The 13,573-nt window shown below is 42.0% G+C and overlaps 1 protein-coding gene across 6 annotated transcripts in view; it reads right to left on the bottom strand.

Moving 5' to 3' along the window:
• Window positions 1-13,573, bottom strand: part of LOC132398583 (coiled-coil domain-containing protein 91-like) — a 179,804-nt gene that overhangs the window by 41,579 nt on the left and 124,652 nt on the right. For all 6 annotated transcript variants that reach the window (XM_059978232.1, XM_059978227.1, XM_059978231.1 and 3 more), the window contains one exon: window positions 2,178-2,291. In XM_059978232.1, coding sequence (XP_059834215.1) covers window positions 2,178-2,291 — 114 coding nt within the window. The remainder of the gene's footprint in view (window positions 1-2,177; window positions 2,292-13,573) is intronic.

Below are 13,573 nucleotides of genomic sequence, written 5' to 3'. Positions count from 1 at the left end.
TGTAGATGGATAGGAAAGGAGTACAGCAGCATAGGCCAAATGCAAAAAAAAAAGATCTGAATCAATCGGTATCTTGGTCAACATGGACTAGCTGAGCTGAATGGTCTCTTTCTGTGTTGCACAACCCTATAACTTTAAATACAATCAAGATATATTATAAGAAAATGGCTTTGTCAGAATTAATGAAAGGTCAACCATGAAATGTCTATCATTACATTATTGGCAGCTTCTCTTATTTTAACTGGAATCTTACTTTTAATTTTGAATCTATTAAAATATCCATTTTGTATGGTTCAATGATGATTCAGCATCAGGTATTACAGTGTATTTTTTACAGTACAGCTGCTGTCTGACAAACTGTGCTTCTGCAGTGTTTACTACTTTTGTTTCAGATTTGGCAAAGGCCAGCATGCCATGAAGTTGACAGCAATAATTTTTAGAATCGAAAAGCCAAGTCCAATAAGGAATGAGAAAACTGAAAAACACATCTGCAGGGGGAATATAACTCAGGAAAACAATGAGGACATGAGAGGAATTACAGGAAGATAGACTGCTCAGGGAAGGTAGATATCATTACAAATTGGCAGGAAAATGGACTTTAGGAAATCCTCTTATTCTTAGACTAACCTTGGACCAAGATAATACCATCTAACCATATTTTTTTATTTTCATTAAAAATCACTTTTTGCACAGATTCAGCAAAAATTGTCATTACAGTTTCACAAAAGCCAATATTATGTTGACATACTTTTGATAAAAGTTGCTTTGTGGGGATTTTGTCCATGTAATTGAAAACACTTTCTGTGTGCAAATCCAAGTATAGCTTGCTATGCAATTGCAACAACATTTTCTCCACATATATAAATTATACCAATTAAAATTATTGATAAGGGAGTGAAATATGTAAAAATACAGAATAAACGGCAAAAATTATATAGAGTAACACACACAAAATGCTGGAGGAATTCAGTAGGTCAGGTAGTATCTACGAAGAGTCAACACTTCCGACTAAGTCCCTTCATCAGGAGTCCTAATGAACAGTCTCGGCCTAAAAAATCAATTAATTGTTTATTGAGCATTTCGTGTGTGTAACTCTGGAGTATTTTCAGAATCTCGTGTTTAAAAGTTATATAGGTTGCTTTACTCTGTTGCAAGCATCATTATTTCCTTACACAGAGAAAGGAACTATTGATAGAGATAACCATGAAGATTTGGGTGAAAGGAACTTATTCAACTTGTACAGATATACAATTAAACATTAAACTCATAAATGGAATAAATCAAGGAAAGAATTACAATCACTGCAGATAACACACTCAGCTTCAGGAAATCAGGTTCAATCCTGATCTCATATTTTTCCCAAGACTGGACAGGCTTCTGTTGAGTGCTGATAGATTAATTGGCAACTTTAAATGACTCCTCACCATAAGCAACCCAAACTGTCCACTAAGATGTAATATAAATTATTTCATGACATCTCTGTTTAATGAATGAACTGTTTGTCAAAAATCAAGAGCCAGAATTAATTGATGGTTTAATAAAAATAGCTTTTAATTTCTTGTTGTGCTCAGTAAATCTACATCAAGACATCTGTGTTTAATGGCAGCATTTGCCAAGAATCTAAGGATATAAGAATTTCTAAAAATGATCAAAAAATGACAACATTAATTATTACATAGGACATAAGATAATATTAACTATTATATAGTCTAATGTTTAAAAATTCTGTAACAAGTTTACATATGGTAATTATCAAAGGGTTTAAGGCTCATAAACAGAGACAGTGAAGCATAATACAGATTTGTCAAGTACGTTATTTAGTTACTTGCAATCTTCCTAAATCTAAGCAGCACTGGATTCATATAAATTACTGTTCTCATGAATTGTAATTTGGTGTTTTCACATGGCAGACTAAAAAAGGGAGCTTATAAAAACTCCTAGAAAAAAACCAATTCATTATTTTCTCTACTACAACTTCACTTTTATGCTCATTCAACAACTAAATCTAATTCTTTGCAAGGCCTTCAACCATACAATTCAGTAAAATCCACGGTTGACACTGAGTTAGCCAATAGAAAAGAACAGAGTAAAATTCAGAAATGATCCAAGTCATTATGAAATGAAAAATAAAAGTCATAGTTGATTGGTAGAATATACATATATTTCGAATCACTTACCCTCTTTTGCTCCTTGATATATTTTGCCATATCTTCTTTGGTTTTTTGTATTGTTTCCTCTATAGCTTTCTTACTTTTTTTTCTTTCTTGACTTACTGCTTCCTTTATGGCTTCCTGGTGGAGTAGAAAGAAATCCAGAAGTCACTATGGTATTAATCCCAAATCCACAGGAGATGCACAAATAGCAAAGTACAATGATGAACTGAAATAAATGAATACCACTCTGTCAAATCATCATTATTATTGTTGTGTACCCTAAAAGATGCATTAATGAATCACTTAATTGCTTCCCCTCCCCCACCCCTTAATCTTTCCCCTTACTGGTTTTTCTCCTAGCCCCTACCAGCTTTCACCTTCCCACCCTCCTCCCACCTTCTTTAAAGGGCCCCTGTCCCCTCCCTCTTCAGTCTCAGCCCAAAACTCTGACTGTTCGTTTCCATAGATGCTGCCCGACCTGCTGAGTTCTTCCAGCGTGCTGTGCATGCTGCTTTGACCACAACATCTGCAGAGTATTTTGTGTTAATGAATCACTTCAATTCAATTACTATTTCAATTACTTCAAGTATTTCAATTACTATTTCAGCTTTGTATTCCTCCGCAAATACTAATAATTCAAGGTTGCAAACTATCAACACTCCTAGGGTCCCTGCCATTTACTGTGTATATCCTGTTAGTATCTAACATCCCAAAATACATTGCCTCACTCTTATCAGCATTAAATTTCATTTGCCATTGCTTACTTTCCATCTAGTTTACATTCCTCTAAATCCTTTCACAACCTTCATCTCCACCTAGTGCTTCGAGTTTTGTTATTACCAACAAATCAGTCCACCTAAATTCTCATCCAAGTTACTTATATATACGACAAGCAACAATGTTCACTGTACTGCTCACTGTGCGGCATCACCAGTTACAGACCAAGTCAGAGAAGCACCCTCATGCAGGGCAGAACCCCCATCCCCTCTGAGGCAGAACGTTCTGTCCTTAGCAAGGGCCTCACTTTTGTCACTCTCCGTCCAAACCTCAGTAGTTCCATGCCCACCATGACTCTGAACTCTTCTTCCGTTATCTATGTCTCCGAGACTACTACATTAACAAGGATTCCCCTCCCCCTATTGATGACCCCTTCTCCCATCTTCAACCCTCCTCCTCCTCCTCCTGGACACTGCCCCCCCGGCCTTTTACCTGCACTCCATCTTTTCATCTCCAACTGTCACTGAGACATCAAACTTCTCAACTTCACCACTCCTCTCTCCTGTTCCAACCTCACTCACTTTGAACACACTGCCCTCCACTCTCTCCACACTAATCCTAACCTTACCATCAAACCCGCAGACAAAGGTGGTGCCGTAGTAGTCTGGCAGACGAACCTCTACCTCACTGAAGCCAAACGGCAGCTCTCTGACACCTCCTCTTACTTACCCCTGGAACAGGACCCCACCAAAAACATCAAACCATTGTCTCCCATACCATCACGGATTTTCCAAGATGGCGGTGCGACGCAGCTTGCAGCGGCCACTCCTGAGCTGATTATCTGTTATTTGTGAAGTGGGGTGCCGTGCGCAATCATATCGATTGAAAATGGACGTGGCAGCACCGAGGAACATCGGGAAATCTCCAGGAAGACCTTCGTTGCTGCTGCTGCTGTGAGGTCCAGGACTCTGCTGGGAAGAACAGGCCCCCAGTCCTCGGGGTCGCGTTGCCGATGGCCGTTGGCAGGGCCGTCTTAATACGCTCGGCAGAGGATGGTGCTCAGAGAAGCTGTGCCGGAGGGGATGGTTGTCGGCTCGGAGGTTTGACGGACTCGGATTCCACTGCGGTCAGGTTGCACTCGGTGTGCGCTGCGTCTGCGAGGCTGGGTTCGACGGAGTTTTCATTGTGTGTTGCACCTGCAAGGCTGAGTCGGGTGGCACCTTGGAAGTCCATAGCGGGGGTATTCCCTTCTGCCGCCGGCGTGGAATGGCGAGTCTGTTGGGACCCTGGGGACTTGTGGAAACTGTGTGGTGATTTCTTTTGAACTTACAGTCCTTTAACATCTTTGGACTATTTTTACTGTGCACATGGTCTGTTTTTTTTATCAATTATGCTATTGTTAGCACTGTTGTAACTATATGGTGTAACTATGTGGTTATGTGTAGGTCTTGTAGCTTTAGTTTTTGGTCTTGTTTGTCTGGTGGATTTGGAGCTCTTTTCTGGGGAATGCGCTAAGACGGTAGCACGATATTAATACACAGTAGCCTCTCTGGACTCTGGATTGGGGATTGCCAAACGTTACGTGGATTTTCTGGTGTAGTCTGTTTTGTCATATGCTTTTGTGATATCATTCTGGGGGAACGTTGTCTCATTTTTTAACTGCATTGCATTTGTGGTTTCTAAATGACAATAAACTGAATCTGAATCTGAATCACTGACCTTATCAACTCCAGAGACCTTCCATCCTCAGCCAAAAACCTCATAAATCCCACACCCCGCACTGCTCGGTATTACCACCTCCCCAAGATCCACAAACCTGACTGTCCTGGTAGGCCCATAGTTTCGGCCTGCTCCACCGAACTTGTATCTGCCCACCTGGACTCATTTTGTCACCCATTGTTCAGTCCCTCCCCACCTACATCCGGGATACATCCCATGCCCTCCACCTCTTCAATAACTTCCAGTTCCCCAGTCCCAACCGCTTCATTTTCACTATGGATATCCAAACAATACACTTACATTCTCCATCAAGAAGGCCTCAAAGCTCTCCACTACTTTCTGGACAATAAACCTCACCAGTGCATCTCCTCCACCACCCTCCTCCAGTTGGTGGAAGTGGTACTCACACTTATTAACTTCTCTTTTGGCTCTTCCCATTTTCTTCAAACCAAGGGTGTAGCTTTGGGTGCTCGCATGGGCCCTAGCAATGCTTGCCTCTTCATTGGTTATGTGGAACAATCTATACTTCAAACCTATACTGGTACCGCTCCGCAACTTTTCCTTCGCTACACTGACGACTACATTGGTGCTGCTTCCTGCACCCATGCTGAGCTCATCAATTTCATCGACTTTGCCTCTAACTTCCACCCAGCCCTCAAATTCACTTGATCCATCTCGGACACTTCTCTCCCCTTTCTCAATCTCTCGATCTCCATTTCTGGAGACGGACTATCCACTGACATCTTCTATAAACCCACTGACTCTCATAACTACCTCTTCCCACCCTGCCAAATGCAAAAATGCTATTCCCTATTCCCAGTTCCTCCATCTTCTCCACATCTGCTCCCAGGATATGGCTTTCCGATCCAGGATATCTCAAATGTCCTCTTTCTTTAAGGATCATGGTTTCCCTTCTGCCGTCATCAATTTCCTCCATTTCCCGCACTTCAGCCCTCACTCCATCCTCCCATCACCACAACAGGGACAAAGTACCCCATGTCCTCACCTACCAGCCCACCAGCCTCCAGATCCAGCACATTATCCTCCGCAACTTCTGCCAGCTTCAACAGGACCCCACCACTAAGCACACCTTTCCCTCTCTACCACCCTCCACTTTCCACAGGGATCGTTCCCTCCATGACTCCCTGGTCCACACATCCCTCCCTACAGATCTCCCACCTGGCACTTATCCCTGCAAGCAGAAGAGATACACTTGTCCCTACAGCTCCTCTCTTACCACCATTCAAGGCCCCAAACAGTCCTTCCAAGTGAGGCAACACTTCACTTGAGGGTCTGTTGGGGTCATCTATTGCATCCGGTGCAACCTCCTCTACATCGGTGAGACCCGATGCAGATTGGGGGAACCGCTTCGTCGAGCACCTCCGCTCAGAGCGCCACAACAGACAGGATCTCCCGGTTGACACCCATTTCAACTCTGCTTCGCATTCCCATTTGGATATGTCCATACATGGCCTCCTCTACTGCCACGATGAGGCCAAACTCAGGTTGGAGGAGCAACACCTTATACACCATCTGGGTAATCTCCAGCCCCTTGGCATGAACATTGAATTCTCCAACTTACGGTAATTCCCTCCCTCTCCCTTCCCCCATCCCACTTTCACTCTGCTTCTTCCTCCAGCTGCCAATCAGCTCTCTCATGGTTCTGCCTCCTTCTACTACCCATAGTGTTTTCCCCTTACATTCCTTCTTCACTTTTCCTACCTATCCCCTCCCCTCCCTGCTTCCCCTACCCCACCCCTTGATCTTTCCCCTTACTGATTTTTCACCTGGCACCTACCAGCCTTCTCCTTCCCACCCTCCCCCCACCATCTTTATAGAGCCCCTGCCCCCCCAACTTCAGTCCTGATGAAGGGTCTCAGTCCAAAATGTTTGACTGTTCGTTTCCACAGATGCTGCCCGACCTGCTGAGTTCCTCCAGCTTGTTGGGCATGTTGCTTTGACCCCAGCATCTGCAGAGTATTTTGTGTTTAAGAAAAGCACCCTCAATCACCTTCTTCTGCCTCCTGTCATCTAGACCTGATGGTTTCCAGAAAGTCACGGTCCAACATGGAAATACCTACAAATGCATTCTGCTCTGGAAGAGGGTTTAAAATAAACAGCTGCTACATAGTGTCAAGATAAGAAAGGGAGCCTTTTTGAATTTGGAAGACAGCCTTCATAGTAAGTCATTTCTTATTTATATCTGCTCATCAAGTAGGATTGAACCCATTGAGTTTACATAAGACTTCAAAGCAATTTTATCAATCCCCACTTATTTCCTGGTAACCTGGATTCCATTCAACTCCTGGTATCTAATTCTGCTAACATAATCTAGACTCAGATTAATTTAAATGATGAACCACGATATCCTTAATTGGGAGCAAACTGTAGCACCTTGAGAAGCCCACATTATTACAGTCAAAACACATAGACAGGACAGAGGTTCAGAATCGTGCTTGATTTACTGTAGTGGTAAGGTAGATACTCTACCCTCTGTACCAATTTGGAATTCTCTAAAGAAAGACTGTGACTGCTCATTGGTGGAGTAAATTCAAGTCATTGACTTATCACAGAGTTATACAACCTTTCGGCCCATCCAACCTTTTTGCTTATTCACCCACCTAAACTTCCTCAATAGCAGGTCTCAGTCAGTGAGGGCTGGTAACACCATCTCTTCCTCTGTCATTGTACAAACCAATGGTGGTGTGTGTCAGCATACAGGAGTGAAAGTGGACCACTGGTTGAGTGATGCCGCAACAAACGCTCGCTCAATATCAGTAGAACTAAAGAACTGATTGCTGACTTCAGGGTTGGGAAGGAAGGCGAACATGCACTAGTCTACATTGGTGGACTGGCGTGGAGTGGGTCAGGAGCTTCAGATTCCTGGGCATTTACACACCCGGTGACCTACCCAATGTAGCATATATCAATGCAATTGCAAAGGCAGGCCAGTCTTTCTACATTCTTGGAAGTTTCAATATGGCTTTGAACACTCTGACAAACTACTATAGATATACTGCTGGAAGTATCCTGACTGGTTGCATCAAGGTCTGGTACGGCAATTCAGAAGTGCAAAAATCTTCAGAGAGTCGAGGACCAAGTCAAAAACATCATGGGCATACCGTTCCACACCACTGGAAGAATCTACACGAGGCACTGTCTCAAGAAGGCAACAACGATTATCAAAGATCCCCATCATTTAGGCCATGCCATCTGCTTTCAGTCCTTGTTGAGGGATCAACAGTGGAAAGGGCGAGCAGTTTCAAGTTCTTGGGTGTTAGCATCTCTCAAGATCTATCCTAGGCCCAACATATTGATGCAACTACAAAGGTGGCAGCTATGTTTCATTTGGAGTTTGAGGAGACTTGGTATGTCACCAAAGACGCTCACAAATTTCTACAGACCTATTGTGGAGAGCATTCTAACTGGTTGCATCACCATTTGGTATAGAGGGGCCACAGCACATTGCCTATGATGGAGTGCCAGCATCAAGAACATCTTCAAAAGGCGATGCCTCAAAAGGCAGCATCCATCATTAAGGAACCCCATCACCCAGGACATTCCCTCTGCCCTCTTCTAATTGCTACCATTGAGGAAGAGGTACCGGAGCCTGAAGACACACACTCAACATTATAAGAAGAGTCTCTTCGCCACCACCATTAGACTTCTGAATGGGCAATGAACCCATAAACACTACCTCAATGTGATTTTTTTTTTGCTCTCTTTTTGCACTGCTATTTAATTTATATATTTTAACTTGTGATTTATAGTTTTTTAATTATGTATTGCAATGTACAGCCACCACAATACAACAAATTTCACAACATGTGCTGGTAATATACTTGATTTTGATTCCAAGGAATAGAAACCTCAAGTTCCACAGTGCTAACAAGAGCAGCTACTTCCCTTCAACCATTCGGTTCTTGAACCAACATACAATATCCTAATCACTACCTCAGTGTGGCAATTCATATGTTTTAGGGCAATAGATGAAACAAGCTGAAAAGTGGACTAAGTACAAGGTGCATCATGCTTCTACTAAACAGCTAAAACAGCTCAAGGGGTCATGAGCTCTCATCATGTTTCTACATAATCTTACTGAAGCAATCAATGAACAAAATTCAAGGCTGCCATGTAAAAGAATTAGGAGAGGTAACAAAAAGCCTGGCCTTAGAGATAATTTATACACAGCCTCCTAAACTGCAGGAAAGGTAAGAGAAGTTTATGAAATAATTCCAGAATTTAGGACCAAGGCAATAATGAGCATAATAGCCAAATGTGGAGCAAAAAATTAAAACGAAATGGAGCAAGTATTGAAGAACTGCTGTAATCTGAGTGTTGAGACAGTAGTACCCTTGACCTAAGTCAAGGGTTAATTTACAGACTAGGGTAAGAAATTTTAATTGAGGCACCCCAGCTGTAGGGCAGCAAACACTATGTGATCTGAAAATAGAACGATGGGAACTGGAATTTTAAGCGACCTTAGATTTACAAAACCAACAAATTGGGAGGCTGGTTCAGAGCTCTTTGGCTTATTAAGTCTCAAAATAATTACCTTTACAGATTTCCAAGATGTAAATTTAAAGGGAGGGAAAGATCCTACCCCCAGAAAAGGCAGCTCAGCAGTCCACTTGGATTTTTGCCATCTAACCTACTGAGTCAGCTTTAGTTTTGCCAGGCATTCTAGATAATGTCTAGAATAAAATCAACACCATTTTTACTCTACATTTGTGCCAAGTTGTTGATGCCATTCAAGTGTACCCCACAACATAACAAACAACTTTAAAAATGCCGAAATATCAACTGTTTATTCCTCTCTGTAGATGCTGCCAGACCTGCTGAGTTCCTCCAGCTTGTTGTGTGTGTTACGTTGCCCCCTGCATTGATGTAATCCATAAAAGTGTGGAATAGTCTGCCCTCCCTTCCAGTAATACATTTTTATGAGTATATAATAAAAGTATAATTTAGTTTAATTATTAGGTTCCTCATACATCTCACATTAGGATTCTAAAAGTATCATTGTTACTTTCATTAAATTCCCTGACCCCTTGCAAGTACTCATTGAATAAGCTATCGTAACTGTAGCTAAGACAAAACATTGCTATCTCACAAATATACGAGTACCTGATTTTGTTTTGCTCCCAAGTGTTATAATTTCTGCTTGAATTCATTGGTTAGTTTTGATTTTTAAGATTGTAGCTAGCAAAATCAGATTGTTAAAAATAATATGCATCAACCCCAACCTTTGTTCATTGTGAAGCGCAAGTGAATCAAAATTGCTAATTATAGCTTTAGACTAGTTCAGGTTTTATCTCAATTTTACTTCTTTAAGAAAACCTTCATTTTTTCATATGATTGCAAAAGCCTTTGTTTATCAGTATTCATCTCCCTGTGTTGTCACTTTTCCAGTCTTGTTCAGCCACATCATGCCATTGACTAATTCATCACAAGATCAGAAGGGAGTGGTCAGCAGTGATGAGTCTTTTAATAAATCAGATGAATAAACACAATTGCTAATACTTTTATTACTAGGATGGAGTTCTATCAGCAGGTCAAAATACAAGTCGAGTTTCAGAGATCATCTAGAGGAAGTATTCATATTTTAAGTACGTGTCAAAATAGAAAAACTTAAGTTCTGTCTATGTGCTCCCTAGCCTATAAGTATGCTCTGACATATGCTAAACAGGTTTAGAGAAACAGAGCTGCAACCAATTTTGTCTGCTTTGAATATCCACACTTTCAATGATAAATCCCAGCTTTATGAATGACCAACAAGGAATTAATGGGCCAAAATTAGCAACTTGTGGTATGTGGGATTTCAGGACTGGTATAACAGATGGAACATTTGGGCTGAGAATGCTGTGACTCAAAATGAATAAGTAGGAAGATATTATATAGAAAAACAAAAATATGTTGGGAATATGTAGAAAAACGTCTGAATAGAGAGAACAACTGTTCAACCAAAAGCTGCAAGAGGGATCAATATTATGGTAATGTTTTGATACAAATCTGCCAGCTTGGATATATCTGTGACTGACTGACACACTTAACTTTATTTTTATGAAGCAGATAATTATTGCATTACTTACACCACTTCAAAGATGTCTCTCTGAAGAATGAAATCATGGAATTCCATGTTATAATCTTTATGAAGGATTTTCCCACAAGAGGAAACATTCTCTCCACATCTATTCAGTAAGATTCTGATGGGTCAAGAGCTATTTCAATCAATTCCCCTTTCATTCTTCTAATTCCAACAAATTTAAGTATAATCATTTGTCACAAGGCAATTCAATCACTCTGGATAACAAGTCTTTAAATCTTCCTTGAACTGTTCCCAAAACTTTAATATCTTCAGTAAATGAGAGAGGAAATACTGTGCATAATACCTCAAATGTGCTCCAACCAATGGCCTAAGCATACCTGTCCTTTTGCATCTGAAATACTAAGTCTGTTAAATCTGATTTGCAGTTTACATTCAGTGGCTGCTTTATGAGATACCTTCTGTGCCTAAAAAAGGGGCCACTGAGTGTGTGCTCATGGTCTTCTGCTGCTGTACCCCACGCACTTCGAGGTTCAATATATTGTGTGTTCAGAGATGTTCTTCTGCAAACCGCTGTTGTCTGAGTTACTTTCACCTGCATACAGCTTTAATCAGTCTGGCCAACCTCCTCTGACCTCTCCCATTAACAAGACGTTTTTGTCCACAGAACTGCTGTTCACTGGATTTTTTTGTGTTTTTCGCACCATTCTCTGTAAACTCTAGAGACTGTTATGCCTGAAAATCCCAGGAGATCAGCAGTTTCTGAGATACTCAAGTCACACCCTCTCTTACACCAACAACCATTCCAGTCAATGTCACTAAGATCACCACAAACAAGAGAAAATCAGCAGATGCTGGAAGCTGGAAACGTCAACTGTACTTTTCTCTATAGATGCTGCCTGGCCTGCTGAGTTCCTCCAGCATTTTGTCTGTGTTGCTCACTAAGATCACATTTCTTTCCCCATTCTGATGTTTGTTCTGAATAACAACTGAACCTCTGGACCATGTCTACATACTTTGATGGATTGACTTGCTGCCACATGACCGGCTGAGTAAATACTTGCATTAATGAGATGGACAGGTGTACATAATAAAGTGACCACTGAGTGCTTGTTTTTCTTTCCTCCTCTTTCCCTCTGAGCACCTCTCTGGAATCACTGGAATCACAAACACTGGAATCACTCTCTCATGTGATTAGAAACATTCCCTTTATACTTTTCATCTCTTCTCCAGCCAAGCTGCAGCATAAAAGAAAATTTTCTGCCTTTCTCAGCATTCAACCTGAAACTTTAACCATTTCTTTCCACTGACACCAGTTGACCTGCTGGGTGTTTACATAATGTGACAGAGCAGGTCTGCCATGATTACACAAAAACCAAAACACAGGATTTCACATCCTTCTTTTCATCACAAATGTTCAACAATACATTCATCACAATACGATCACAATGACATTGTGTAACAAAGTCAAACAACTAACCACTTTCCAGGAGCCAGCAGTCTTCCCCATCCCCCAGAATGATCTCTTTCACTGAGTCAGCACAGAGCACGTGCCACAACAAACAGGCACCTTTTTTAAAGACATCTCACCCATCAGTCAGGTCCCCTCCCTGACTGGAAGCAAAAACAAACTGGACATTTCAAAGAATGCCACTGTTCTAGTGCATGCAAGTACAAACAAAAGTGTCCAGATTGCGCATTAGCCTAGCACGTGCACCTGATAAGCATAACATCAGCAGTGCCAGACAGGGATAATGAGAATTGCAGGGCTTCTGGGACTGAGAGGGGTGCAGGAGGAAGAAATTACTTGTGGCTGGCCTGCTCTGTAACATTACCCTCCCCTCTCTTCTAGTTTACCTAAGTTGGATAAATGGGTGAGATAATCCACAATGACATTCGGGCTGCCCACTCTGTTACGGATTGTGAAGTGGAAAGGTTGCAGGGCTAGATACCATCTGGTAATGTTAGCATTTTGATCCTTCATGATGTGGATCCATGTCAAGGTATGGTGGTCTGTCTTCAAAACAAACTCCCGGCCAAGGAGGTAATAGCGTAGACTGTCTCAGGCCCACTTGATAGCCAGAGCCTCTTCCTCAACAGTTGAATACAGAGCAGCAGCTTTCTACTCAGATATAAGACAGGCCTCTTGTTGCTGCCTTCTCCTTGGGCCATGACAGCACCTATCCCTATTCCACTTGCACCAGGATGAGCTTGTTGAAATCAGAACTAACGACTCTAATGCCCCCCATTTAAACTTACAAAAGTCCGTTCACACTCCTCTGTCCAGTATATAGGATTCCTTGCAGACTTTAACGTCAAATTGGTCAGAGGATTTGCCACCTCAACAAACCATGGTATGAAATGTTGATGCCATCCAACCAGTTAAAGCAAAGACCTGTCTTGTTTCTTTGTGGAGGGTGGAAGGGGGCTGGTCTGATTTGCTTGTACCTTGTCCAATTGAGGGCATATCAACCCATTCCCAAGCTAATATCCCAAGTACTGGGTCTCTTTCTTTGCCCACTGTAGGTTGAGCGCAAGACCTGATGAGGCTAGCTGTCCCAGGACCTGCCTGACATGCTGGAGATGGTCTTCCCAATTCATGCTGAAAAACACCATGTCACTGAAGTAAGCCATGCTGAACTCTTCACACCCCTGTCAAAGCAGTCCATGAGTCACTGAAGCATCAGTGGCGCTCCACACAGGCCAAGCGGCATGACTGTGAAATGAAAAAGGCCAAGTGGGGTCTGGAAAGCAGTGTATCCTTTGGGCACTTCATCCAGCAGAACTTGCTAATTACCTTTACATACATCCAGTGCGATGATATACTGAGCATGTCCCAACCTCTCCACTAGCTCATCTATCCATGGCATTGGATAAGCATCAAATTTGGAGATGGCATTGATCTTACACCCTCAGGGAACCATCAGGTTTAGGAACATTA

Source organism: Hypanus sabinus, chromosome 8, assembly GCF_030144855.1.
Source record: "Hypanus sabinus isolate sHypSab1 chromosome 8, sHypSab1.hap1, whole genome shotgun sequence".
In the NCBI taxonomy this organism is placed as follows: domain Eukaryota; kingdom Metazoa; phylum Chordata; class Chondrichthyes; order Myliobatiformes; family Dasyatidae; genus Hypanus; species Hypanus sabinus.
Note: the sequence above shows the minus strand (reverse complement) of the source record. Positions and strands in the feature narration are given on the sequence as shown.